At 41.0% G+C, this 24774-nt stretch overlaps 1 protein-coding gene across 2 annotated transcripts in view; it reads right to left on the bottom strand.

The window, feature by feature from the left end:
- Nucleotides 1-24774, bottom strand: part of LOC101854173 (neutral ceramidase) — a 38761-nt gene that overhangs the window by 7696 nt on the left and 6291 nt on the right. For both annotated transcript variants that reach the window (XM_005100633.2, XM_035970331.1), the window contains exons 3-15: nt 22130-22306; nt 20931-21058; nt 20033-20110; nt 18266-18386; nt 15895-16017; nt 14318-14404; nt 13531-13635; nt 6015-6096; nt 3715-3827; nt 2982-3076; nt 2533-2572; nt 944-1042; nt 248-343 (exon numbers count right to left, since the gene is read on the bottom strand). In XM_005100633.2, the coding sequence (XP_005100690.1) occupies nt 248-343; nt 944-1042; nt 2533-2572; nt 2982-3076; nt 3715-3827; nt 6015-6096; nt 13531-13635; nt 14318-14404; nt 15895-16017; nt 18266-18386; nt 20033-20110; nt 20931-21058; nt 22130-22306 (1344 nt within the window). The remainder of the gene's footprint in view (nt 1-247; nt 344-943; nt 1043-2532; nt 2573-2981; nt 3077-3714; nt 3828-6014; nt 6097-13530; nt 13636-14317; nt 14405-15894; nt 16018-18265; nt 18387-20032; nt 20111-20930; nt 21059-22129; nt 22307-24774) is intronic.

The following is a 24774-nucleotide window of genomic DNA, read 5'->3' as shown; positions in this document are numbered from 1 at the left end:
GGGGGGGGCTCTAGATAATGAGAATCAATGAGCTGAGTAGTTTTCTTATAATTTTCACACAGTGCAAGTGATATCCATGTATTTTTCCATGTAGTAAATGAAATCATATTGTTAAATACCACTAAAATTTGGAGAAAAGTTTCTATTATCATCACAAATTACAATTAAAATAACTTACCTGAAAGCACCATTGGTTTATCAAATTAAAAGTAAAGCTAAGAAAAAAGCTCTATTAAAACTTGCAAACCTTTGCCATGGCAGATGCAAGTTGTCGGTACAGCTGAATGTAAGCTGCTAATGTGTAAGGGCCATAAGTAGTTGAGGCACCTTCATATCTTTGAATCTGGAAAGTATCAAAAAGACATCAATTTTTTAATGGGTATTCTTAAATCTGAATATACTGTGAAAGTTTTCATTTTCTGCAACAAAATACAAATTGTATCGTATTTCAAGAAAAGCAGCAGCCAGATAGTTATTTGTGCCTCATGGAGTAACGCTATTTGAACTAGAGCATTAAAAAATCCACTCATATTTGCAAGATCTAAGAACCGACAGAACATTATCAGACTTTCTTAGGCAGACGTTTCTCTTGCGAGCTGTCTACAATTGCTCTTCTTTTGAAACAGAAGAAAACCAGAGCTGTGCATTATGGAGAAAGAAACTGAGTTTATTTTGTTGCTATAGCAAGAAAAAATGAGTAACTCAAATGTGTCACAACATAGTGAAATGAGGGCCTTGTCATATTTTGTTTGTTTTAGTAAGTGTTTTACAGCACTTGCTACACACATAGGTCATATAAGTTTTGAAGATTAGATGTTACTTAAGAATTAACATTTTTTTTTTTTTAAACGAAGAGAGAAAAGATATAAGGACGATAGATATTTCCTCTGAAAGAAAGAGCGAACCACACAAGAGCAATTGCAATCCACCCACTTTAACATACCTGGTACTCCTCATACGTGGTGATGTAATCAGCATACTCATTGCACAGACCCCCAATCACGGTGGATGTGTTTGCCGGGAATCCACCCTGAATAAGGATCTATAAAAGAGAAAAATACAACACAACAATAAGTTTGCTTCTGTGCCCTTGATGAACCAAATTATTTTCCTCAAAACAAATTACTAGTATAATGTAGACCATTAAATTTTATAGCATCTACTCCCATGTGCACACAGCCAATGTGCTTTCCATAAGTACCAGTACAAATCCACAAATGAAAAATAATTGAAAAAAAATAATCTTTGCCCGTATCCACCCACTGAAGATTATTAATATTAACACATCAGGATTAACAAGATTCTTAAAACATTTTTCAACAGTGAAACATTTATTTTCTAACTTTGTAATTTGTCTAAACATTTTTTTAAAAATGTTCAAAACATATGTGAGGCATCGTGGTGAATCATGTGCTCGTCAAAATAATAAAAGAAAAGAAAAAGGCATTTTTCCACCAGTTTGGCAATTTTTATCGAAAACTTGATTTTTGGCTAAACGTCTTTTATGTTCATATGAAAACACATTTCCATGTGAATTTTATTGAAACACCTGAGGCACAAAATATGTAATTTTCAGTTTTGAAGGACTCAAACTTTGGCGGCCATTTTCTCATTAATTTAACCCTAGAAGCGCTCAGCGTTTCACCGGAAGTAACCCGCCAAAAATGCCCCGCCGCCACGGCCGATCAGTTGTAAACATGGGGGTTTGGCGGGGGGGGGGAAACAGCTGAGATACCCGAAATGTATACCTGCTACTGAAAAATGACCATTTACGGCTCAACGGATGATAAAAAGCATATAAAAGCATATATTTTCTTTAAGCTGATAGAATGAGCCATTCAAAAATGATCAGCGATCAAATAAATACAAACAATGCCGAGAACGCGATAGACTCAACAATTAGTACATCAGCACGGCGAAACAAGTGATAACACATAGCGTGTAGTCGCTCAGCGGGACCGCGTCACTTTATCGATCGATATCTCGGCCAAGAGACGCTCTACGAGGTCAAGATAACTTGCAAAGTCATTGGTCACTATTTATAACTTTGGCCTGTAATTGACTACGTCATTTTCCATATAAGGAACACTGGAATTTTCCATTGAAAAGGGTCAGCGTCTATGCCCTTTATATAAGGCCTGCGCGCTTCCCGGTCGAAGTAGGTCAGCCCTATATATAGGGCGTGCGCGCTTCCCGGGTAGCCCGGCTCACGCCCTTTATATAGGGCCTGCGCGCTTCCAGGGTTAAACACTGAACCAGGCTACCCCACCTTCTTCAATCGCAAATATCTCAACTTCTATTCGAGCTAGAAGGATATTTTCCCCCCTGAAAGCAAGGCAAATGTAGAAGAAAGCTTTCAGATGATATCAATAACTATACATGCCCCAAAACTGAGGAGCGCCCGATTCCACCATGCCTTGGTACATATTAAGATTCAGTAAAATGTGACCTTTTGCCAATTTTCAATTTTATATTCTATCCAGAAGAACATAAGTTATGGCAATCTAAAAATTCACACCACAAAGCACTCACTGATGAAACAGCATCCCGCATTCTCCTGCCTGACATAGTGCTGAAAAGAGAAGCAAATAACAAGGTGACAATTTCATGGACATAAAGGTACTGACACATTTCAAAGTATTTCTTAAGTACTTTATTGGTCATTTTTATATTTGGTGACTATTCAGTTACAGTGGCTGTCAGTACTGGCTTGGGAAAATATTCCTATTGAAAATGCTAGTTACATAAACACCCCATGCCCCCCCCCCGCCATCCCACCACCTAGATAAAATATTTACTATACTAAAAAAGGAACAGGTCAGGTTAAGGGAAAAGTCCACCTGTCCACCTACTGCATAAATCTTAAAAACTTCACTTCTGCATGTATGCACACATGCACGCACTCATACACAAAATCAAAATACCCTGCCCCCCACTCCCCAAGATTGAGTTCGCTTGTTGGAGTAAGGCGTTATACATACCTGAACTCTCCAGGAACTGCGATGATGACAAACTGACCCAGACGCAGCAGCTGTGTGTCCACGATCTGTGGCTGCCATAAGTACGGTTTTGTGATCTATAGATGGGATATAGAGAAAAGTACAGACAATGAGGACTCATCTGTAATTATGATTAACTCTTTAACCCTATTCGTACGCCCTGGGGTCATTTTGTACCCCCAGGGTTGTGTATCATTTTAGAATACTTCTAGTACGAAGATCTCTTTGAAACTTTCAGTATTTCTCAAAAAATAATTTAGACAGACTACTATGCAAAGCGTACAGATCAGATTAACAAGTAAATTTTCTGTTTGAAGATGGTGGCACAAAGTTCGCCACATCTTATGGATACGATAATAAAACATGACGTACGGATAAGTTAAGGACATAGCAGACACATACGTCAGACAGCAGACCAAAAGCCATGTTGTGGCATATTTTGAACAAATTACGCAAATCAGAAACAAGGATTAATATTGACATATTTTATAGTTTATATGTTGTTGGATGCCTTTATGAGCTAAAGATAAAGAAAATTGAATTGGAAAATCTGAATGAATAGCAAATTATGCTTCTTTTTTAAATTGCCCTAAAACAGCGTGCCTTCAAGATGCCTTTAATCTTTTCGGTCCAAAAATAAATATGTAAATAGATAATACACAAAATAAAAGGACTATGTTAAAGTTAGAAATAAATTCTTCACGTAAAAACTTACTTCACCGGTAGGAAGTAGAATTGGCTTCGGTTCTTGGCATTTCACCAATTCTGGACTAGGATCTTCAATCAAATCTCTCACAAAATTCCAGAACGGGTTGCTTGTTGTTGTACCTGCAGATGGGAGGAAAATCCATGATGAAAGTGAACACTTAGCTCATTCGCTACGCCGAGCCATAGGCAGCAGAGCGGCGAAAGTGTCTTCCGTACGCCAAGCCATTCGCGACGGCTTGAGCACCGACCTATAATTCTAGCTTAGATTTTATTCCAATCCATGTATCCATGTTAAAATAAAGGTTATAATATAACATTGACTTCCGGGTCAAGCGTTTCCACAGAAAATCAGAAGTTTAGATTCAGTATTGAAACACAATTTCGTAGTTTATGCGACTTTTGATTTATCGCAATGCCCAAATTATTGCCCAGACATCAGTCTTAGTACTTTTACACAACAAACTGTATCTTTATTCTGCTCACTACAGAAATGTAGGACTCTTCTTTATAATATTGATACTATTGGACTTAAATTGCCAATGCACTGTTATTGAGAAATCAATATTTTTTAGCGCTGGATCTAGGTCTAAATCTAAATTGTCAAAATATTGTTTTTTCTCCCCCAAAATCACTACTTTTTGGTGAAATTACACAAAAAGTGCCACTCAAGACTTGTATAGGTTTATTCCAAATGCAATTCGGAATAATTCCATATAAGATACTATAGTGTTTTTTTCTGTTCGTGATCCTTTTTTTCAAGATTAATAATTTTTTAATTTTTTAAAAAATGTCGGATGTTATGATCCAAATGTACAAATTTCGTGGAATGTATGTAAATAACTGCAATTTTTTCAATATTTTCCTGTTCTACATTCATTTATGGTTATTTTGATGTATCATTTGACTAGGTACAAACCTATTTTTTCAGTTTCACCAAAGATTATTTATTTTTTATTTTCAAATTTTATCCGCATCCAATCAAAATTGTGTTGCATAATCGCCTCTTACATGAACCAAAGTTGAAAAATACACAAATAAACATTACAGATGTATTCTACAAACCATACTGAAAATTTTGGTATATAATATGTAGCTATTTATTTGAATTTGTGGCCCCAAAGACCTTTAAACTGCGCACTAATCATCATCTCACTTCGCCCTCCCAAAAAAAATTCGTCCACAAGCCGAAAATAATACATAGCGAATGAGTTAAATCACAATAAAAATTTACTTCACCCAGATTCATCTTAGTTCAATAATATTGACTGCTCAGTGTAAGGCCCTTAAATTGTTTAGTTTAGTTTTAGTAAGAGTTTTATGGCACTTGAAACACAATAAGGTAATATAAGTGCTGAAGATTAGAGGTGTTACTAGAGAGTAATATGCACAAAATAGGAGGGGAGATCAAAAAAAGAGATAGATTTTTTATTAGAAGAGCAAACCCCACCAGAGCTCCCGCCAACGACACACAGTATAAGACCCTGTCATATATCACTTTTCATAATATGGTGATAGCAGAGTCTTAAACAATGCAGTCAATATCAATTCCTCCATGGAAAAGGATATACAACGCATTTTTAAAATCAAGTGCAACACCCAGAAAGGAAATGTGGAACTACATATAGTCCTAGCGGAATGTCTTCTGTGTTGGTTGAATAAAGAGAAGCACATTGACACAATAACAGTCATTTAGTGATGGAAAGAGTAAGACAGACAGAAATAATAGGGAGAAGAAAAGAAATAGGATCTACCCGAGGCACGCTCCAACCACCTGTCATGAAGAGCCAAACTGTTACAACATAAAAACCAAAAGTCCAAGTCAAGCAGTAAAGTGGCAGTAAAATACAGCCTTGCTGCCAGTTCTATTTCCGACTCTGAATCTTGATGCCAGGTACTTAACCCTCATCTCCTCAGTTCACACTGCTACAATAGATCTTTGGCAATCAGAAGAGGCTGGATGAGATAGAAAGCAGTTTGCTTCTAATAAGCTGCAATGTTGTACATCTGTGTGAGGGAACAGCAGCAATACAGTAGAATGAACAGGCAGGTCAAGGAAGTTATTGAGAAGTGTTGTGAGAGCTTCAGGAGCATACATGACTATACATTTCTAGGGCTAATATAGTTCATTTTTAGTTTTAGTAGGAGTTTTGCAGCCCTTGCAACACAATTAGGTCATATAAGTACTGAAGATTAAAGGTGTTACTAGAGAATAACATACAAATAAAAGAAGAACGAGAGATAAGGGCAATAGATACTTGATAGGTAAGGAGCAAACTGCACCAGAGCACCTGCCAACCACCCACTCACCTTGTTTAAAGTCAAAGGCTCCTGGCCCATCAGTGGTTCCAGCGGCAAAACTGTAGCCCATAGAGGGCTTGCATGTTTGTACCTGGAAGGAAAGGAGAGGACGGAGCTTCTGAGAATGTGAGAAGAGGTGTGGGATGAGCACTTATGAGAATTCAAGTGACGAGAAATTCCAAAGGTTTTTAGCTTTAATTTCAGTAAAAGGTTTACGGCACTTGCAATTCAAGTAGGTCATAAAAGTGCGGAAGATTAGAGGTGTTGCTAGAGAGTAATGTACACAGAAAAGAAAGGGGGAGAGAAATAAGGACGATAGATGTTTGATAAGAAAGAAGAAACAAACCACACCAGAATGCTCGCTAACCACCCACAAAATAAGGTTTGAGTTCAAAGAGGAACTCAGTTACATCACGATTCACAGGCTATTTTGGGATGAGACAAAGCAAGACAGACTGACTAAAGCAAAAGAGACAGAGTAAAGAAATTGTTTCGATATAAAAAGAGCTTGTTGCCCTACAGAAAATGCTTTTCAAAGTTCTGGGTTCCATCACAAGTTCATGTGAGTACAGTCAGTTGACAACTGAGTCTTTGTTTGTTTTAGTAGAGGTTTTACGGTGCTCGCAACTGCATAAGGTCATATGAGCGCCAGAAGATTAGAGGTGTCACAAGAGAGTAACAAACATAAAAAAAGAAAAAGGGGAGATAAGGACGATATTTGTTTGATAGGAAAGAAAGAGCAAACCACACCAGAGCATCCGCCAACCACCCACACTGAGTCTTTGCTCAAGTATGAAGTCTATCTAGATAAAGTACAAACAAATCTGAGGCTCCTTGTATCTGATTCGTTAGGCCATGTGACTGCCTGAAAGCTAGTTAACCCTAGTAGTAGTAGTAGTATAAGGTTTTACGGCGCTCGCAACTGCTAAGGTCATATGAGCGCGCGAAACACAAGTTGTTCACCTCTGCGAAAGTTCACTTCACGACTGGTAACTAATTTACTTTAAAATGCTAAAAAGTTAAAATATTCAAATTCGGTGTAAATACATTTGTGATCTAAAACAACTTTTAAGTAACAATAAAAATTTTAAATAATATCAGATTCACTTTACAACTCGCCATAAAGGCCAATGGCCTTTATAAAATTTAAAATTCTGCTGGGAACAACGACGGAGAAAATATCCTGCAATTTCTTGCATTTATAATATTTCCTTCGGATCTCTCCAAAGTCTAGACATTCTGTTAAAATGTGTCTAATGGTAAAATCTGTGTCGCATCCGACACAGAACGGCTTCTCCTCTCCCTGTAGGAGGTATTTGTGAGTCAGGGCCGTGTGTCCGATGCGCAATCGAGTAAAAATGACTTCGTCTCTTCTGGAGAGATCCGAAGGATTTCGCTGTTCTAGTCTGGGTTTAATTTCATATAATTTATTATTTTTCTGGTTTTCCCAGTGGCTCTCCCACAGACTGGAGGTGTACTTTTTGACTTTATTTCTAAAGTCAGTCTGTGGGAGAGTGTTTGTCGTTGATCCCAGCAGAAGGGATGAGGCTTTCTTCGCCAGGTCGTCTACCTGCTCGTTTCCTCGAATGCCCACATGGCTTGGGATCCATGCGAACATGATGTTTTTTCCTGTTTCGGATAGTGTATGGATTTTCTGTTGTAGCCTAACTATTTTTGGGTGTAAGAGTGTGTAGTTTGTGAGTGAGGTGATGCAAGACAGAGAGTCAGAAAGGATAAGGAAAGATTTGTTAGGAGAATTTTCTACAGAGTCCAGTGCCATGTCAATGGCAGTGGCCTCCGCAGTGAAAATGGAGGCTTCAGGATGGAGTCTCCTCTGGTGTGTATTGTTGGGAGATAGGGCTGCGGCGCCCACTTCATTGTCTTTTTTGGAGCCATCCGTGAAGATGAGCTCCGCACCGGGGTATTTATCTATTAGTTTTTTGTATTCTGCTTGAAATGTTTTGGTGTTTGTGCTTTCTTTGTTGTGTGTGGTCAGCTGTAAATCTACTTTTGCCTTGGTGAGGTGCCACGGAGGGAGGTCGGGGAAAAGAATTTGTTGGATGTCTTGTTTGGAAAAGTGTAAGTTTTTGAGGTCCTCAAGGATTCTGAGGCCGAAAGGTTTGATGAGTTTTTCGTTGTTTTGGAATCTGTTTCTGGTTTCTGGATTTGTTTGAAAAATGCTGTTGTGCGCTGGATTTTCCGGTGTTGAGCTCTGTTTAACTGCGTATTGTAGTGAGAGTTGTGTGCGTCTGAGTGAGAGTGGTGGAATGTTGGCCTCGGCCTGGAGGCTCTCCACCGGAGAAGTGCGGAAAGCCCCCAGAGCGAGGCGGAGTCCTTGGTTCTGTATTGGATCTAGTATTTTTAAGACGTGTGGTTTTGCCGATCCGTAGACTTGACAGCCGTAGTCAAGCCTGGACCGGACAAGGGAGATGTACAAGTGGAGAAGGTGTTTTGAGTCCCCGCCCCACTCCGGATGTGATAGAATTTTCAAAGCGTTTAACGCTTTCTGGCACCTCACACGAAGGTCTTTGATGTGTGGTATGAATGTAAGTTTTTTGTCGAAAATGACACCGAGGAAACGAGCTTGGTCCTGGACGGGAATCCTTTCCCCGTATAGTGTCAAATCCGGCTGCAGCACACGTCTGCCTGTTCGGCAGAAGTGTACTGCAACCGTCTTTGACGGGGAGAACTTGAAACCGTTGTTGTTTGCCCACGTTTCAAGTTTTTGCAGCTGCGTTTGCAGCTGCCTTTCCATAGATCTCAAATGAGGATTTTTCGATCGGCAGCATATCAAGAAGTCGTCAACGTATAACGAGCTGTCTATGCTGTTCTGGAGGGTTTTCACTATGGAGTTAATTTTAATTTCGAAAAGGAGAGGAGAAAGGATGCTCCCCTGGGGGACTCCTTCCTCCTGTTGGTGGGGGTCTGAAAGGGAGGATCCGACACGAACCTGGAAGGAACGGTTCTTCAGGAAGTTGCCAATGAAGGCAGGGAGGTGACCGCGTATGCCGAGTGCGTGCAGGTCTCGAAGAATGCCGTACTTCCAGGTTGTGTCGAAGGCTTTTTCTAGGTCAAAAAAGATGGCGATCATGTGGCCTCTTTCGGCGAACGTCTCGCGTATAAAGGTCTCCAGGCGGACCAGGTGATCCAGAGTGGATCGAGTTTTCCTGAATCCGCACTGGAGACCGCTCAGCGAGCCCGTCGTTTCCAGAAACCACATGAGTCGCCTGTGAATCATTTTTTCAATCAGTTTGCAGAGACAGCTCGTTAGGGCTATAGGTCTGTAATTGGATGGGTGTGTGTGGTCTTTGTTAGGTTTGGGTATTGGAATGACAGTGGCGAGACGCCAAGACTCCGGAAAGGAGTGCGACCGCCACATGTCGTTGTATATGTGTAGTATGAGTGTGAGTGTTTCTGAGGGTAAGTGTCTAATGATCTTGTTGTGGATGTCATCCGGTCCCGGGGCTGTATCGCCCAGGTCCGAGATGCACGATGTTAATTCGTCTATTGTGAAGTCTGCGTTGTAGGTTTCAGTGTTGTTTGAGTGGAAGTTTAGGTGTTGTTTTTCTCTGTTAGTTTTGACGTTTTGAAAAGTGGTGTTGTAGTTTGCTTGGGATGAGTTTTTGGCTAAAGATGTAGCTATTGTGTTTGCAATGTCTACTTGTGTTTCAGCTGTTGTTCCATCCGGCCTCTGGACGTGCCGAATGGTGTCTGTGCGTCTACCTAAGAATTTTTTAGCAATTTGGAAAACTTGATTGAGTGGTGTCTGGCTGTTGATTTTGGAGATGTATTTTTGGAATGATTGTCTTTTGCTCTCCCTGAGGCATCTACGTGCCTCAGCTCGAGCCTTTAAATAAAGTATCTTATTTTCTATGGTGGTGTTGTTGACGGCTCTTCGATACGCCGCCTTCTTTTTCTTTACTGCTTCCTCACACTCCCAAGAGAACCAGATCTTGTTCCTCCGGGGTTTTGTTTTTGTTTTTGGAATGTGATTGTGGCATATTTCTAAGAGCTTTTCGTGAAATTTATTGTAGTTGTGGTCGAAATTGGGATTAAGAATCTTGGAACATTGATTTGCAAACCCGTCCCAGTCAGCTTTTTTGAAGTTGAAGCGTTCTGGGATCGGGTCGTTTTGGAGGCTATTGTTTTTGAGGAGAATTGGGAAATGGTCCGTACGGTCATCCAGCACAGACCACTCAAGATCTGGGACTAGTTCAGGGGTACAAAAAGTAAGGTCAAGGGATGAAGTGCCATAAGTGGCTCTGTTTCTGTAAGTTGGGGATTTATCATTTAAGAGACAGATGTTATTTTGAAATAAAAAGTTTTCTATTATTTTACCTTTCTGGTCTATAGGTTTGTCTCCCCAAAGGGGGCTGTGGGCATTGAAATCACCTAGTAAAATAAAGGGTTTTGGGAGCTGGGACTTTAATTCATTTAGTTGGGTTATTTTGAGGGGGTAATTTGGTGGGATGTAAACTGAGCAGATCGTGATTGGTCTGTGCAGGGTGACCCGTACGGCAATAGCCTGGAGGGTCGTCTTAAGGAGGAACTTGATCTGTGGGAGTGTGATGGTTGTCGGTGTAGATGGGGGTACCACCGGAAGCAATCTGGTTCTCCGTGTGAATGTGATGGTACGCAGTAAATCCTCTTAAGTCTATGGGTTGAAGCCGGGGCGAATTTTGTTTCTTGAAATACAGGGCCACCCGTGGGCACAGTGTGGCCTGTAAATGTTGCAATTTTCTGCAATGGAAGGTCGGATTCCGCCGGCATTCCCATTGCAGGACCGCCATTATGAATTTTTACTTTTTGATTTGGAGCACTTAGGCCCCGGCTTCGAAGAAGCACTCTGACTCCTCCTTACGGGGGGGAGGCAGAGTGTTTTTCTAGGTTTGCCCGTCCTTGGGATTTGGAACGGCGGGTCTAGTTGGGGGAATTTGGGAGGGAGTGGACAAGACTTCCCGCCCCCTTCCCGGGGGTTCAAGGCCCGGGGGAAGGGGGGGTCGGAAGATGTCCTTTGTGGGGGGGAAACGTCAATGCTTGGTCTTGCTTGGAAGGGGTTTGGGGGGAAGGTTGGAAGCAAGAACCCGAGGGGGCTTGTGGGGAAAGGGGGGGGGGAGGGGGGCTGGGGGGAGGGGAGAAGGCCCACCTCACACTCCATCAGAGGGATGGGCTGTGAGGTGGAAGAAGAAGAAGAAGAAGAAGAAGAAGAAGAAGAAGAAGAAGAAGAAGAAGAAGAAGAAGAAGAAGAAGAAGAAATGATAGAAGAGGGGTGAGGGGGAGAAGAGGGGGCGGAGGAAGAGTCCTCCCTGTCCTCCCCTAGAACCCCATAGCTGTTAGAGAGTGGCACCTCAAAGGGGGGTGCCACAGGGATAGTAGCGGGCTTTTTATTTCTGGTGTTCTTTGGCACAGAGACTTGCCTGTTGACCGCGGGCTTTGGGAGGTCGGTAGTAGAATTACTTGCCGACCTCATGACCATCTGGGTTGCCATTGAATATGACCGGCCAATGACTGGGGTTGTGATTGGCGGGCAGACAACCTTACGGGCCTCCTGGAAGGAGCAGCCATTTCGCGCCTTGTATTCTTGGATGGCGCGTTCTTGGAGCCAAGTCGGGCACTCCTTGCTGAAAGCTGTGTGCTGGCCGTGGCAATTGGGGCAACAAGGACTAGCCTTGCATTCCTTCTCAGGATGCCCGGTCTTGCCACAACGAGGACACACGGCTGCGTGACGGCATCGTGACTGGCTATGGCCGAACTTCTGACACTTGAAACAGCGCAGAGGGTTCGGCACATAGGGTCGTACGTCGAGTACCAAGTAAGATGCCCGAACGGTGGCTGGAGGGCGACACGATTCGAATGTTAGGACAATCGTGTTCGTCTCGATAGTAGTCTCCCCCCGCCGAAGAGTAATCCGGCGGGCTTCGACCACTCCCTCACAGTGCTCCACAATCTCTTCCATGGAGCAGCCTTTCAGCTCATGGCTGCGGACCACGCCCTTCGAGCGGTTAAATTTTTGGTAGTGCTCTGACTTACATTGAATACCGCCGAAGGTCGTGGTATCCAGGAGTTTGGTCACTTCTATCTCGGTTGCGCACTTGACAAGGAGTGCACCACAGGAAAGCTTCTGTACACATGTGGGAATGTATCCCAGAACTTTCCGTAGTGCATCTCCTGTCTTAAAGAGGTTGAGATCGGTAATTCTTCTCTGTGCGTCTTTGGTACTGGAGATGGCCACGTACGGTTGCCTCAGAAGCTCCTTGGGAGGAGGGAGGAAAGAGGCATCGGTAAAGGTCCTTTTACCTTTTTTTGAGTTTTTGCTCGGCTCGGCGGCCGCACCCGCTTCCGCGAGCCGAGACTTTTTAACGTTGGGAGCTGGGGAAGGGTCTTTTTGTTTTTTGGAATCCATGAAAGTTTTCTATTTGATTCGACTCCGGGGCTCCCCGCCCGCCACGGAGCCCAACAAGGGGACACATAGCTCGGATATCCAGAGCTGTGCCAGGGCTACCCCGGAGCTATACTCTCAACGAGAAAGTACGAGACCCTCCCGTCAAGATTGACCCAGGACTTGATGGGGTTTCAGCTCTCAACCGATTGAGTGGCATGGGCCGTGCCACCCTCCCGTCTAAGAGGAAAACCTGGGCCAAAGAGGTGTGTTGGTGAGGGACAGTCCGTGGACTGATCTCACCTCAACCGCCAGGTACCCGGTTTCCCTCCGCACGGGTCGCACCTCACGGTCAACGAGGCGCCCACTCTGTGGGATGGGTGACCTCTCTTTTTTCTGCACTTGAGGTCAGCGGTGGGAGGAAAGATAGAAGAAGAAAGAAAGAAGGAAGGAGAAGAGGAGGATACACCAAAGTAAGTGTCGCACACGGATCCCAGAGGGTTGGGGTCCGTGTGCGACACTCCGCCTTTGAAGGGGTTGCACCTTCTGCAGACGAAGCAGTGGGTCTATTTATATCCCCCCGACCCACTGGGGGTCTAGTTAACCCTATCCGTATGTTGTGTTTTACTATCTTATCCATACGACGTGGGGAACTCTGTGCCATCACTTTCAAAAAGGAAATTTACTCGTTAATCCGATCCGTACGCTTTGCATAGCAGTCTGTCAAAATGATTTTTTGAGAAATAACTGAAAGTTTCAAAGAGATCTTCGTACTAAAAGTATTCTAAAATGAGAAGAATACAACCCCGGGGTACAAAATGACCCCAGGGCGTACGGATAGGGTTAAATATGAACTGCATTGTGATTTGGACCCATTCATACAATGAATGAAGAAGAAAAGAAGAAGGGCCCCCCCCAAAAAAAAACAACAAGCAAAAGGCAGGAATCAATATATATGTTTACGAAAACAGTATTTCTATTCCTTCAAAAAATTGTTATGATATCAAAAATTGAAAACAGCGAACTAAAAAACAGTGACAAGTTTCATATTATATTTACAAGATTGTATAACGTATCCATAAAGGCCGAGGACCAGCATACTTTATAAAACTAAGGTTACCACAGCATAAAGACTTTTCAAGTTACCTTTGACCCGTTTGATAAACTGACATTCTGAATTGTCATGTCAGCAAAGCTGTGTCTGAAATCCACGGGTCCGCTCAGTTTAAATGAAGCTGAATTGTACAATTCCTGAAATGCATGAGAACAAATATTTGGTTTTAGTTTTTTGAGTTTTAGTAAAGAGACGCATATCGAAACAATAATAGTCATATAGTGCAGGGAAGAAGCAAGACAGATTGAAGGAAAGAAAAGAGAAAACGAAATGAAGTAGGACCTGCCAGTGGCACCCTCAAACCACTCGCAAAAATTTTGAGATAAAAGGGGAAAATGCAGATGACCACAAAACCACGGAATTTTGTATTCTATATAAAACGGATTATTGTGATGCAAGCGGATATACACCGGTGTCTGTGGTGTAGTGGGTAGGTGCTTTGCTGTCACACACAGAAGGACCTGAGTTCCTTTCCCCTGTGGAGGAGAATTTTTATAGAGTATTTCGGCCTTTCTACTCAGACGATGTATCCTTCTCAGTTCCGTTTGGCCCTGATAGGCTCACCTTCTGAAGTTTCAATATTGTGGTGATCATCTAAATAAGTGGCTTAAAAATTCAAAAATAGGAATGCATGAAACAACGACATGAAACTTGAACTGAAATGGTTTTTGATAGTCTTCCTTTGAGAGATGGCCCATCGGATCTGTGCCCCAAATCCTCAACATAACTAAGAGTTGGAAAATTTGTGGGTAGCATAGAACCAAAAATCCCACAAAATAGTAACGTCACTTAAAAGATACAAACGCCACAAACACTCACCACAGCCTTCTTGAACTGGTTGTTGCCAATAATCTGTGTGCTCTCAAACATGTCCTTACCAGGTCCGAATGCGACACAGAGTTCATTCTGCAAATATGTGGAAATAACAAGAACAAGAATTCTTTTAAAGATACATATCTTTAATACTGATAAATACATCTGTATAGTCAAACACCCATGGCATGTTACATCATAATACATACATACATACATTCACAAGTTACAGTATATTGTCAAAACTGCTCTAACGTCCATCAACATAAGACAATCGTCTTTACACATGGCCACTTCCAATTTCTTCCCTTGCACATGTTTTGTACATTATAGTGCCATTATGTTAGATGACCACCAGTCTAAGAGGCCATCTTCTTCCTTGACAATGAGAGGCCATCATAGACAATTTCGACTGTATAATGTAGTATATGATATAGCACCACTCCGTAATCAACAAACAGACTATTACTGGTTACGCAGAATGAAACAGTCAGTCAGTTTGTGTTTGTGAGAATTTCTGGCCTACTTCTAGAACCATCTGGGTTGAAAAATACTATTACTGGTTACGCAGAATGAAACAGTCAGTCAGCTTGTGTTTGTGTGAATTTCTGGACTACTTCTAGAACCATCTGGGTTGCTTCAAAACAAGTAGTGCTGGTAGCTCTAGATGTTTGTCCAATGAAATTAAGTATATGAAATAAAACTTTGTCAAACAGTAGTCTCTGCCTAAGATCCCAGTGCTTGGTAGCATGGAAAAATATTAATGCTGGATCTTAACTCTTTAAACTCTTGAGTTTTTTCCCCAGTTTCCCAGAGTTTTTTCTACAGTTATCAAGACCAAGTGCACTGTGTCTCATTATAACCCCCAAAACTTGGTTCCAACATCTAAATGGCAGAAAAAAAAGGCTTATGTCATTACTAAAAAACTTGGTTCTGGAATAGTTCCGAAAAACAGACACAAACTAGAGCTAAATTAAATGAAACAGTTGTTACTAGTATCAGCGATGGGGAACAGGGTTATTACCGCCGGACACTCACAAAGTCCGATGGGGTTTAAAGAGTTAAGTGAATGGGATCTTAGCCGATGCACCAAGGGGACAGTCCACCATGACTCATGTTCAGGCCCACAATTGGTGAAATGATCCTACCTTACTCTGAATTGTACTGATTTAAGATGAGCAAAGAGTGGTCAACTTCGAAGACCAATCACAATGGTGTGAGGCATGCCATTTTCACTTATCCAATTGAGGGTCTTGAAGATCCACACTGGTCCTATATGGCTCCTCCCCTTTACCTGACCAAAATTTACAGCTTTCATCAATCTCTGACCAAGTTTCCCCGTGTCTGTCGTAATGCATCATTGTGTTGTGACTGTACCAATTAAAATTCAGCCCTTCTAGCAAATTTGGGTGAACCGAGATCGCAAATGGTGGGATCTAAGGCAGAAACTACTGTATTGAGGATACGGAACCAATATTTGGCAACCTGAAAAAAAAAAGACTTGGGCAATGACATTATGGGACCTCGACAAGGATCACGACAATATACTAGGTGCTGTTTCATCTTACTGTACATGTACATACCCTGTCGTTACATGTACTGGTGGGTACATCACATTCCTTGCCCGTATCTAAACAATGAGGGCCTCGTGTGTTGGGGGAGACATCTCCTTCATTGCTCTGGGCAAAAGCAGCAACAAAAGGACCCTGCCAAAGAAATAGATGCAAGACATATAGGTAAACACATTCTTGTGCAGAGGGGTCCTCTTTTCCTGTCTCATATTGCAAATCTTTTACATTTTTTCACAAGTTATTGATTAACAGAAAGTGGGTATCTAATAGTACTGTAATAAATGATTTCACTGGCAGAAAGCCACAGTGGTCCCATTATGGAAAAAAAAGGCAACAAACGCGACTGCACAACATACAGAGGCATCTCCCTATTAAGCCATGCAGGGAAAATATACGCAAAGATATTAGAACAGCGGATAAGACCTACTGTAGAGAGAAATCTGAGCAAAGCTCAGTTCGGATTCCGAAAGGGAAGAGGATGCACGGATGCTGTATTCGCATTACGACAGATATGCAAAAAAACAATCGAACACAACAAAGAATCCAAAATTGTCTTTAAAGACCAGGAGAAGGCTTTTGACAAAGTAAAACATGTAAAAATCAGGAACACACTCGAAAAGTATGGCGTCACAGGACAAATGTTAGATAACGTCAGAGCTCTATATATATATACTAGCAGAAGCTCAGTGAAAATGAAGGAAGGCAATACAGACTGGTTCAAAGTAAGATCTGGAGTACGACAGGGATGCGTTCCATCTCCCCTCCTGCTTATAATATATATGGACACAATAACGCAAGACACAAACCAAAGCCCAGAAAGCCTAAATGAACTTAAATTCTATTCGCAAACGACCAAGGTCTTATTCATCCAAACCAACAAAGCCTCCAAAATCACACTACCGATCTGAACAACAGCTGCAAGAAATTTAACATGAAAATAAGCACATCAAAAACAAAAGTTATGAAAGTGAACCGAAACCATAGTCCCCTGAACATCCATGTCAATAGTAAACAACTGAAACAGGTGAAGGAATTTAAATATCTTGGCAGCACTTTTTCTTGAAATGGGCCATAGACGGAGAAATAGGATTGCGAACTCAAAAAGCCAAGGCTGTCACCTACCAGCTCGCACCACTCCTATCTCATCCAGACATCTCCATGGACACAAAGAGACAGCTTATCATCTCAATATTCATACCAACATTATGTTACCAGTGCCAGACCTGGACATTTACGTAAAACCTATGAAAGCAAAATTACTGCATGCGAAATGAAATGTCTCTGTAAAAGCCCTCAGGCTATAAAGGAAGAGGAAGGCCACGCAAAAGGTGGATCGAGAGTGTCAAGGAAACCCTGAGAAAACAAAATATCACAACTGAAAGAGCTGTGGAGCTGGTCTACCATAGAAAACTGCATCTCTCCTTGATGCTTAACGGCAACAGAGGATGAAAAAGTAAAAGTTAAGTAAGTATCTGATTTCACAAGTTGCTATTTCTGTACTATAGGATCATCTGGCCATCACATACAGCAACTTGTCTCCCCCCCCCCCCCCAAATATGAAATATGCCTCTTAAAAAACAACAAAACTACCCCAAAAAATAATTGTTTTAGTAAGAGTTTTACAGCACTTGCAACACAATAAGGTCATATAAGTGTCGAAGATTAGAATGTTACAAGATAGTAACAGACACAGAAAAGGAGGAGAGATAAGGAGGATAGATGTTTGATAGGAAAGAATGAGCACCCGTCAATCACCCGCTCAAAAAAAATCTGATATTATGAAAAACAAATGGATCTTTGCCCTAAACCCTAAAGTTTGAAGTGCAAAAACAAAACAAATAATAAGACTGTCAGAACAAGACTCATGATCTCACTGAACCTATGATTATAATTTTACATAGCTTCTTACAGCCATACAAACAGGAAACATTTCTTATTTACTATCTGCTACCACAACCAGGGGTAAAATTCTCAGAAGTAAACTCATTAAAAGTAAAGACTGTATATCTACAATAAGCATAAATCCCTAAGAAAATTAATTTAAAAAGCATCCTATGCAATCTAAGGATCATAATTAAACTTGTTGTCAACATGCTATTGAAAACGTGTTGTTTTATTTCTAAAATAGAAGTGCTTTATAGCAATCTCAGCTCTTAATTTTTATACTCAAAGCACTTCACCACTCTGCAACAATATAAATCGACTGCCAAAATGAAAAACTTCACCATACACCATTCGGAAAAGTGATATATGCCGAAATCTTACACTAAGCAGTCGAAATGTCCCGACATTCATTAGTGAGGAAATAATGCTTCACATTCCAAACACAGGCATGACCCTTCCTGCTGTAGTATACAATATTTGTCAGTCAGAGTGTCCATACTTTTCCAGGGGCTGAGCCAGGGTTGAACATGTTCTCAAACTGTTGTGCCGCGTAGCCTTTATTGTCAGAACTGATCATTTGGTTGGTGTTGTTCATACTGGTGCAGTGGACAGCAAACCAGCTGTTAGAGAAAACACAGAAAAAGGGTTAAAAAAAACAGTTTAGTTGTTGTAAATGAGAGTTTTGCGGCATTTGCAACAAAGTAAGGTCATATAAGTACTGAAATTACAGGTGTTACAAGAGAGTAACAAACACAAAAAAGAAGGAGGGGAGATAAGGACAATAGATTTTTTATAGGAAAGAAGGAACAAACCACATCAGAGCACCCGCCAACACTATCAGGGACAAGCTGAAAAAAAGTTTACACTAAGTTGTCATGTAGACAGGCAAAGGCCACATTTTGCCTGAAACTGACTTATATAATAGCAATACTTAAAAAAGTAGACGGACGTGAAAAATCACTTGGTAACATCTACCAAATAATAATAACAACATATTCACATTTATATATCGCTAATGTCACTGTAAGTACAAAAGTAGATCTTAAGCCTTTTGCAAAATTTTTTTATAACCTTGATAAACCCTGTGATATTCTGAAATATTCTCAGCTTCCTGGAAAGCATTCAGTGTGAGCTGCCATTTTACCAGAGCTCAAACACTAACATTCTGACACCATCTGTCTCTGTCCAAGGCGAAGACTCATCCTTTTGTTTTTGTAAGTGTTTTACGGCGCTCGCAACTGCATAAGGTCATATGAGCGCGCAGGACACATTAAACTTTTTCAATTAGTAGGAAATTTGGAATTTTGCCAGGGTGGCGGCCGAAGCCTACTCTTACAGATTTTAGACCACCAAGGGATCTTTAACATGCGCAACTTGAACACGGGCCCTCCGAGATTTTTCGCCCTTGTCCGAGAAGGCTAGGTGTAGATCTTTCCTACCAGAAGATCAGGGGTGTGGCTGAAAGACAGCAGAAAGAAGAAGCCAAGGAGTAGCAGTAGAAAGGCTGTAGAAAGAATCAGGAGCCCAGAGGAGGGGGACAAAGGAGATAGACCCATCCTTACCAGGAGCAGGTGAGAAAAATTTGGTCAAGTAGCTTTTCCAACGCCAAAACACCAGGCTCTGACAAAGGTTCAAACCCACTACCTTCGGGTTTTTAAATGTTATTTTAGTAAGGGGTTTAGAGCACTTGCAACAGACTTATGTCATAAGCACTGAAGATTACAGGTGTCACAAGAGAGTAACAAACCAAAAAAAACAACCAAAAAAAGGAGGAGAAGAAATAAGGACATTAAATGTTTGATAGGAAAGGAGCAAACCACACGAGAGCACCTGCCAAACACTCACAGCTTGTGTTGGTGAATCTGACAAGTCTAACCCACTGTGGGTGCCAGTGCAAATTTCTACATAAAGTACTACCCACACTGGGTCGTTTCTGGTAAAGATAAACCTTTAAGGGAAACTTCCAAATCAACATAAGATTGCTCGATATTACAAAAGCCTTAGACTGGGACCAGAAATACTGTCATGCACTAAAAAATCAGTTGCATTGAAAGTTGATAAAAAACCTAGTCCAATACTTCTGAGATCTAATAAGGAGGAGGAGGGAAGGGAAAAAGAGGGAGGGGAAAAAGAGGGAGGAGAGAGGGAGGGGAAAAGGAAGGAAGAGGAGGGGGAGGTGGGAGAAAAGGAGGAGGAGGAGGAGGAAGCAGATAAAGAGTGACAAGGTGGAGAGGAAAAGGAAGGAAAAGAAGAAAGAAAACTTCACCTGATCATGCCAATGTCCACTCCACTGGAACTGACAATCTTCAGAACAACCATATCTTTGTCCACATTGTGAGTGTACCTGACATGAAGAAAGTTTTAGTTTTAGTAAGAGTTTTACGGCACTTGCAACACAATAAGGTCATAAAAGTGCAAAAGATTAGAGGTGTTACAAGAGAGTAACAAACATAAAAAAGGAGGAGAGATCAGGACGATAAATGTTTGATAGGAAAGAAGGAGCAAACCACACCAGAGCACCCGCCAACCACCCACTGACATGAAGAAATATCCAAGTATTGAGAACAAATACCAACGGCTGAAAAAAACTGAAGACTACAAAGGGAAAACATGGCTGTCACAACAAATATTTTCTGTTTATTCTTTAAGATTTATTAAGTACTTTACGGCACTTACAACACAAATAGGTCATACCAAAGATTTGAGCTGTTACTAGAGAGTAACATACAAAAAAAAGAAGGAGGAGAGATATGGATGACAGATGTTTGATAGGAGCGAACCATATATTAGAGTACCTGCCAACTGCCCACGCACAAAATGTTCACTAACCACTACTCCAGCTCTCACTAAAATGAGAACTGGTGGTAAATCGCCCAAGCTGAGATCATATCTCCACAAAATTGTGCCAGCAGACAACCCAGATCCATCCTGTTGAGCCTGCAAGGAGGAGGACGAGACTATGGATCATGTGTTCCTGAGATGTCCCGCCAACTATCATGCCAGAACTCGTCTGCTGGGTCATTTCAGTAACCCACTTTCAGCACTTTTCAAGGACCCTCGAGCGACTGTTGAGTTCCTGCGAGCTGTCGGCATCGCTGACCGTTTATGACGCCACAGCGCCAGAAGAAAGAGAGAGAGAGAGATCTCTCACTTCTTGAACTTACTTGGCTCGTTCAGCCTCCGGATTGTTCAAGTATGCTGTGGGGCTCCTGTTGATGTTGGACTCAAGAAGCTCCCCTTTGTTCACATAAAGATCAGCTGGCTGCATTGAATCATGAGCCTTCACTATGCTCTGAAATACAAACAAAGACATACATGATGAAAGTAACAAGTGAAACAACAGCACAGTCACTGTTTAAGTGATTTGAGAAATCTGAGTTATTTTGCTTTTTATAGCCCTTGAAACACAATTAGGTCATATAAGTGTGGAAGATGAGAGGAGTGACAAAGAAAGTAACAAATACACATAAAAAAGAGGAGGGACAAAGACAGTAGAGGTTTGATAGGAAAGAAGGTGCAAACGATACCAAAGCACCTGCCAAACACCTACAATTCTTGATTAAATTTTATGGTTTGGAACCTATTTCTTACACACAAGGATACAATACAAAAAATTGTTATCTGTTCATTTCTAGATGACCCCTGCTGATTTCCCCCTTTAAAATGTTATGTAAGTTAAACTGTTGTTCCAATTATGCATTGCAGTGAATAAATTTGTCCCATATAACACTGACGAAATCCAATTCTTGAAGGAACAATAAAAATGCATTTAACAAACTACTACATAGTAATTCAAAGACAGTTTCACACTTACACTGGACTCTTTCAGGATATATACTTTTTATACGATTTCATCTAAATAAAACAGATTCCAACACCTTTATTACTATCAAGAAATCTATTTCAAAAGGCTTTTATGCAAATTCACAATCACTCTCTATTAAAAACATTAAAACCTGATTTTTAATAAACATCTTTTACGCTCTCTTCAACGAAATCTACATAATTTAGAGGCAGAATTCTACTCAGCCCATCAGGGCCAACCGTGGCTGAGAGGAACATAACACCCCACCAGAAAGTCAGAGATACTCTATGAACATTTTCTGCACATGAGAATTGAACTCAGGACTTCTACACGTGATGTTGAAGCACCTAACTGATACACCACAGATGCCGCTTTATGAGCTGAATAACACAAACAAAATTGAAAAAGTGTTTGAAGAGTAAAAAAGATAAACAAGCTAACTTACTTTACTTTTTTCTACTACAGCAACATCAACAAACAACAAAACAAAAAACCCCCCCAGCAGCAACAAGATCATCGATTACTATCTGACAACATAAAATCTGAACATAAACTCACCACAACTATCCCATCAACCAGGGCCTCAAACGTCTGGTGGTTGAAACCCAATGCTGTGATATCAAATAGCAGGTACTGACTATAACCTCCCATGCCAGAGTGGGTGTGTGTCCCACTGATGCACACATTTTTGTCGGTGTAAAGGTTGCCAAATCTTTTTTTGAGCTTCTGCACAACCTGAAAGCCAAACAACCAAAAGAAATTACAGCACTGTTGAATACTTCATCTACTACAACTACTATGATTACTACTACCACAACTACTACTTACTATAATAATAATAGTTAATCCATAATGAGTAAATGACGACCTTTAACACCCAAAGAGGAAAATAAGTTACAGACCTTGCTAGCTACGGCAGGTTGAATTCTACCGTTACCATAATGGCATGTCGAATCAAAATAATAAACGGGTTACAGTCTAAAATTTATTTCAGTAATAATGGGTGCAGTCCATTGATACTAAAAAGGGAATACACTTAATTTATTCATGCATGTTTACTGCCATTATTATGAGTAGGGTGTATGGTTTGAATTTCACACTTCTTTCGACACTGTGCACTGTCAGGTTATTTCAGAGGAGGGAGCACCAGATGTGATGTCCATCTCTGATATGACCAAGCCAAGTGGGCAGAGAGACATGAAAACTTCCCAAACAACCACAATTTGAGAACTACGAAGTTTTAGTTTTAGTTACAGTTTTATGGCATTTGCCACAAAATTAGGTGATATAAGTGCTTTTTCATTTTAGTATGGTTTTACGACTCTCGCAACAGCATAAGGTCATATAAGCGCCAAGGGGTGGATCTCAACAAAGATGTCCAAACGGGGAATCAGGCTTGCTCTGTTCACCTCTCTTGCCTCAACAGTACAAAGTGTACTTTGACTATCAAGGCACCCCGGAAAGAGCAGTTCACAAGAGAGTGGCAAATATACAAAAGAAGTAGAGGAAAAAATTACGATAGTAAGGATGAGGAAAGAAAAAGCAGCAGTTCCCCCTATGTTGTTCTGGCACAGTATGTGCATGACATTGATAAATCAGCCCATTTACAATTCTACTGCGCATAAGAACATGTTGATATCCTCCCTTTAGGAATGGCCTAAAGACACTTCAGTCGGTGGCATAGCCCCTGGGGGGGGGGGGACAATATAAGTGCTGAAGATTAGAGATGTTACAAGAGAGTAACATACGTTAAAAAAAGAAGAAGCAAAAACTACGACAGACGTTTGATCGAAAAAAAAGGAGCAAACCAAGCTAGAGCACCCACCAACCACCCACAAAGTTCAAGTACCCCGGGTTGGGAAGTCTAATCATGGTCATGTAAACCATAATAAAGCAAGATACCAATCAAGCCAACCACTCAAGCCATGAGAGTACTAGCAGAGAACTCTCTGGTACTAGTATGTCACATAATTATAGAGTGCTTTGTGTTTGACTCTGCTAATACGCCAATTTGAGAAGTGACCCGTGACGGAGTCTTACACTGAGCGGTTGATATGTCAAGGTTATTTTGAAAGAGTGGCACTTGAGATTTTGATTTTAGATAAGGAAGAAAGAAAGAAAAAAAGGGAATGACAATGCCCTAAATATACATACACCTAAGACAAGGCATTCGTTATGCTTTAATCTAACACAGAAAGGCTTCCCCTCCTGCTGGTGTTCAAGGAGTGGATGTTACCTCAAACCCAAAGAGAGAAGGAGAAAATGGAAGGAGGTATGGATGCCAGTGAAAGAACTAAACTTTAAAAAAGAACCATAAGAATGAAGTGTAACTTGTAACTACTCCAATGAAGAATGCCTACTCTTCTCAACTCAGACAATACAATAATATCTGCTGCTAAGTGTTAGTCAACTTTGAGCCAGCAAACTAACATGGCTGCAGAGTGCCTGGAACATATAGGAACAATAAACACTTATGAGAAAAAGGAGCAGACAACAGAAAAGAGTCTATCAACCACATGTTTAAAGAAATCAGATAAAGCTGTGCCATATGGTAGTAAATACAGTCTTATGGGTCAGTCCAATATATTATAGTCACGAGCTTTCGTCACAACTGCCCTTAAAGATAAGAATAAAGTAAGTCACCGTTTCAAAGATAAGGGATGGAAGACTCAAGGCCATGACTTATCTTTGCAACCCAACCTTATAGCAAACAAACAACACTAGACAATTTCCGTGGGTTAAGAACAGCTGTTGTATAAAAATGTGACACTCCCCTTTTCAAAGCGTTAAACAAAATAAACTTGTAACTTGAAAATCTTGGGACAAGAGAACAGGACAATTTTATAAGAAGTCCCATGACCAGAATAATAGAATAAGAGACGAAAGAAAGAGCTGTAATCTACTTCAAGGCTTAAACTGAGACCATTTGAGACACGTCGTGGTGGAATCAGGCACTCGTCAATTTTTTAGGCATATGGAGTTATTGGTTTCATCTTAAAGGTTGTCCATTTGCCTTACTTTTGATGAAAAAATATTCATTTATCACGGATATAATTTGAGATATTGGCGATTGAAGGAGGTAGAGGTGGCCTGGTTTCAGAGGACAAAATTAGTGAGAAAATGGTCCCAAAGTTTTGTTATTTCCTTAGCTTGAGAGTGCATGGAAACTTAAAAATTACATCTTTTATTCCTTTAATCAACGT

Source organism: Aplysia californica, unplaced genomic scaffold (genome assembly GCF_000002075.1).
Source record: "Aplysia californica isolate F4 #8 unplaced genomic scaffold, AplCal3.0 scaffold00254, whole genome shotgun sequence".
Lineage (NCBI taxonomy): Eukaryota > Metazoa > Mollusca > Gastropoda > Aplysiida > Aplysiidae > Aplysia > Aplysia californica.
The sequence above is the reverse complement of the archived record's forward strand: the minus strand, read 5'-3'. Positions and strand labels throughout refer to the sequence as shown.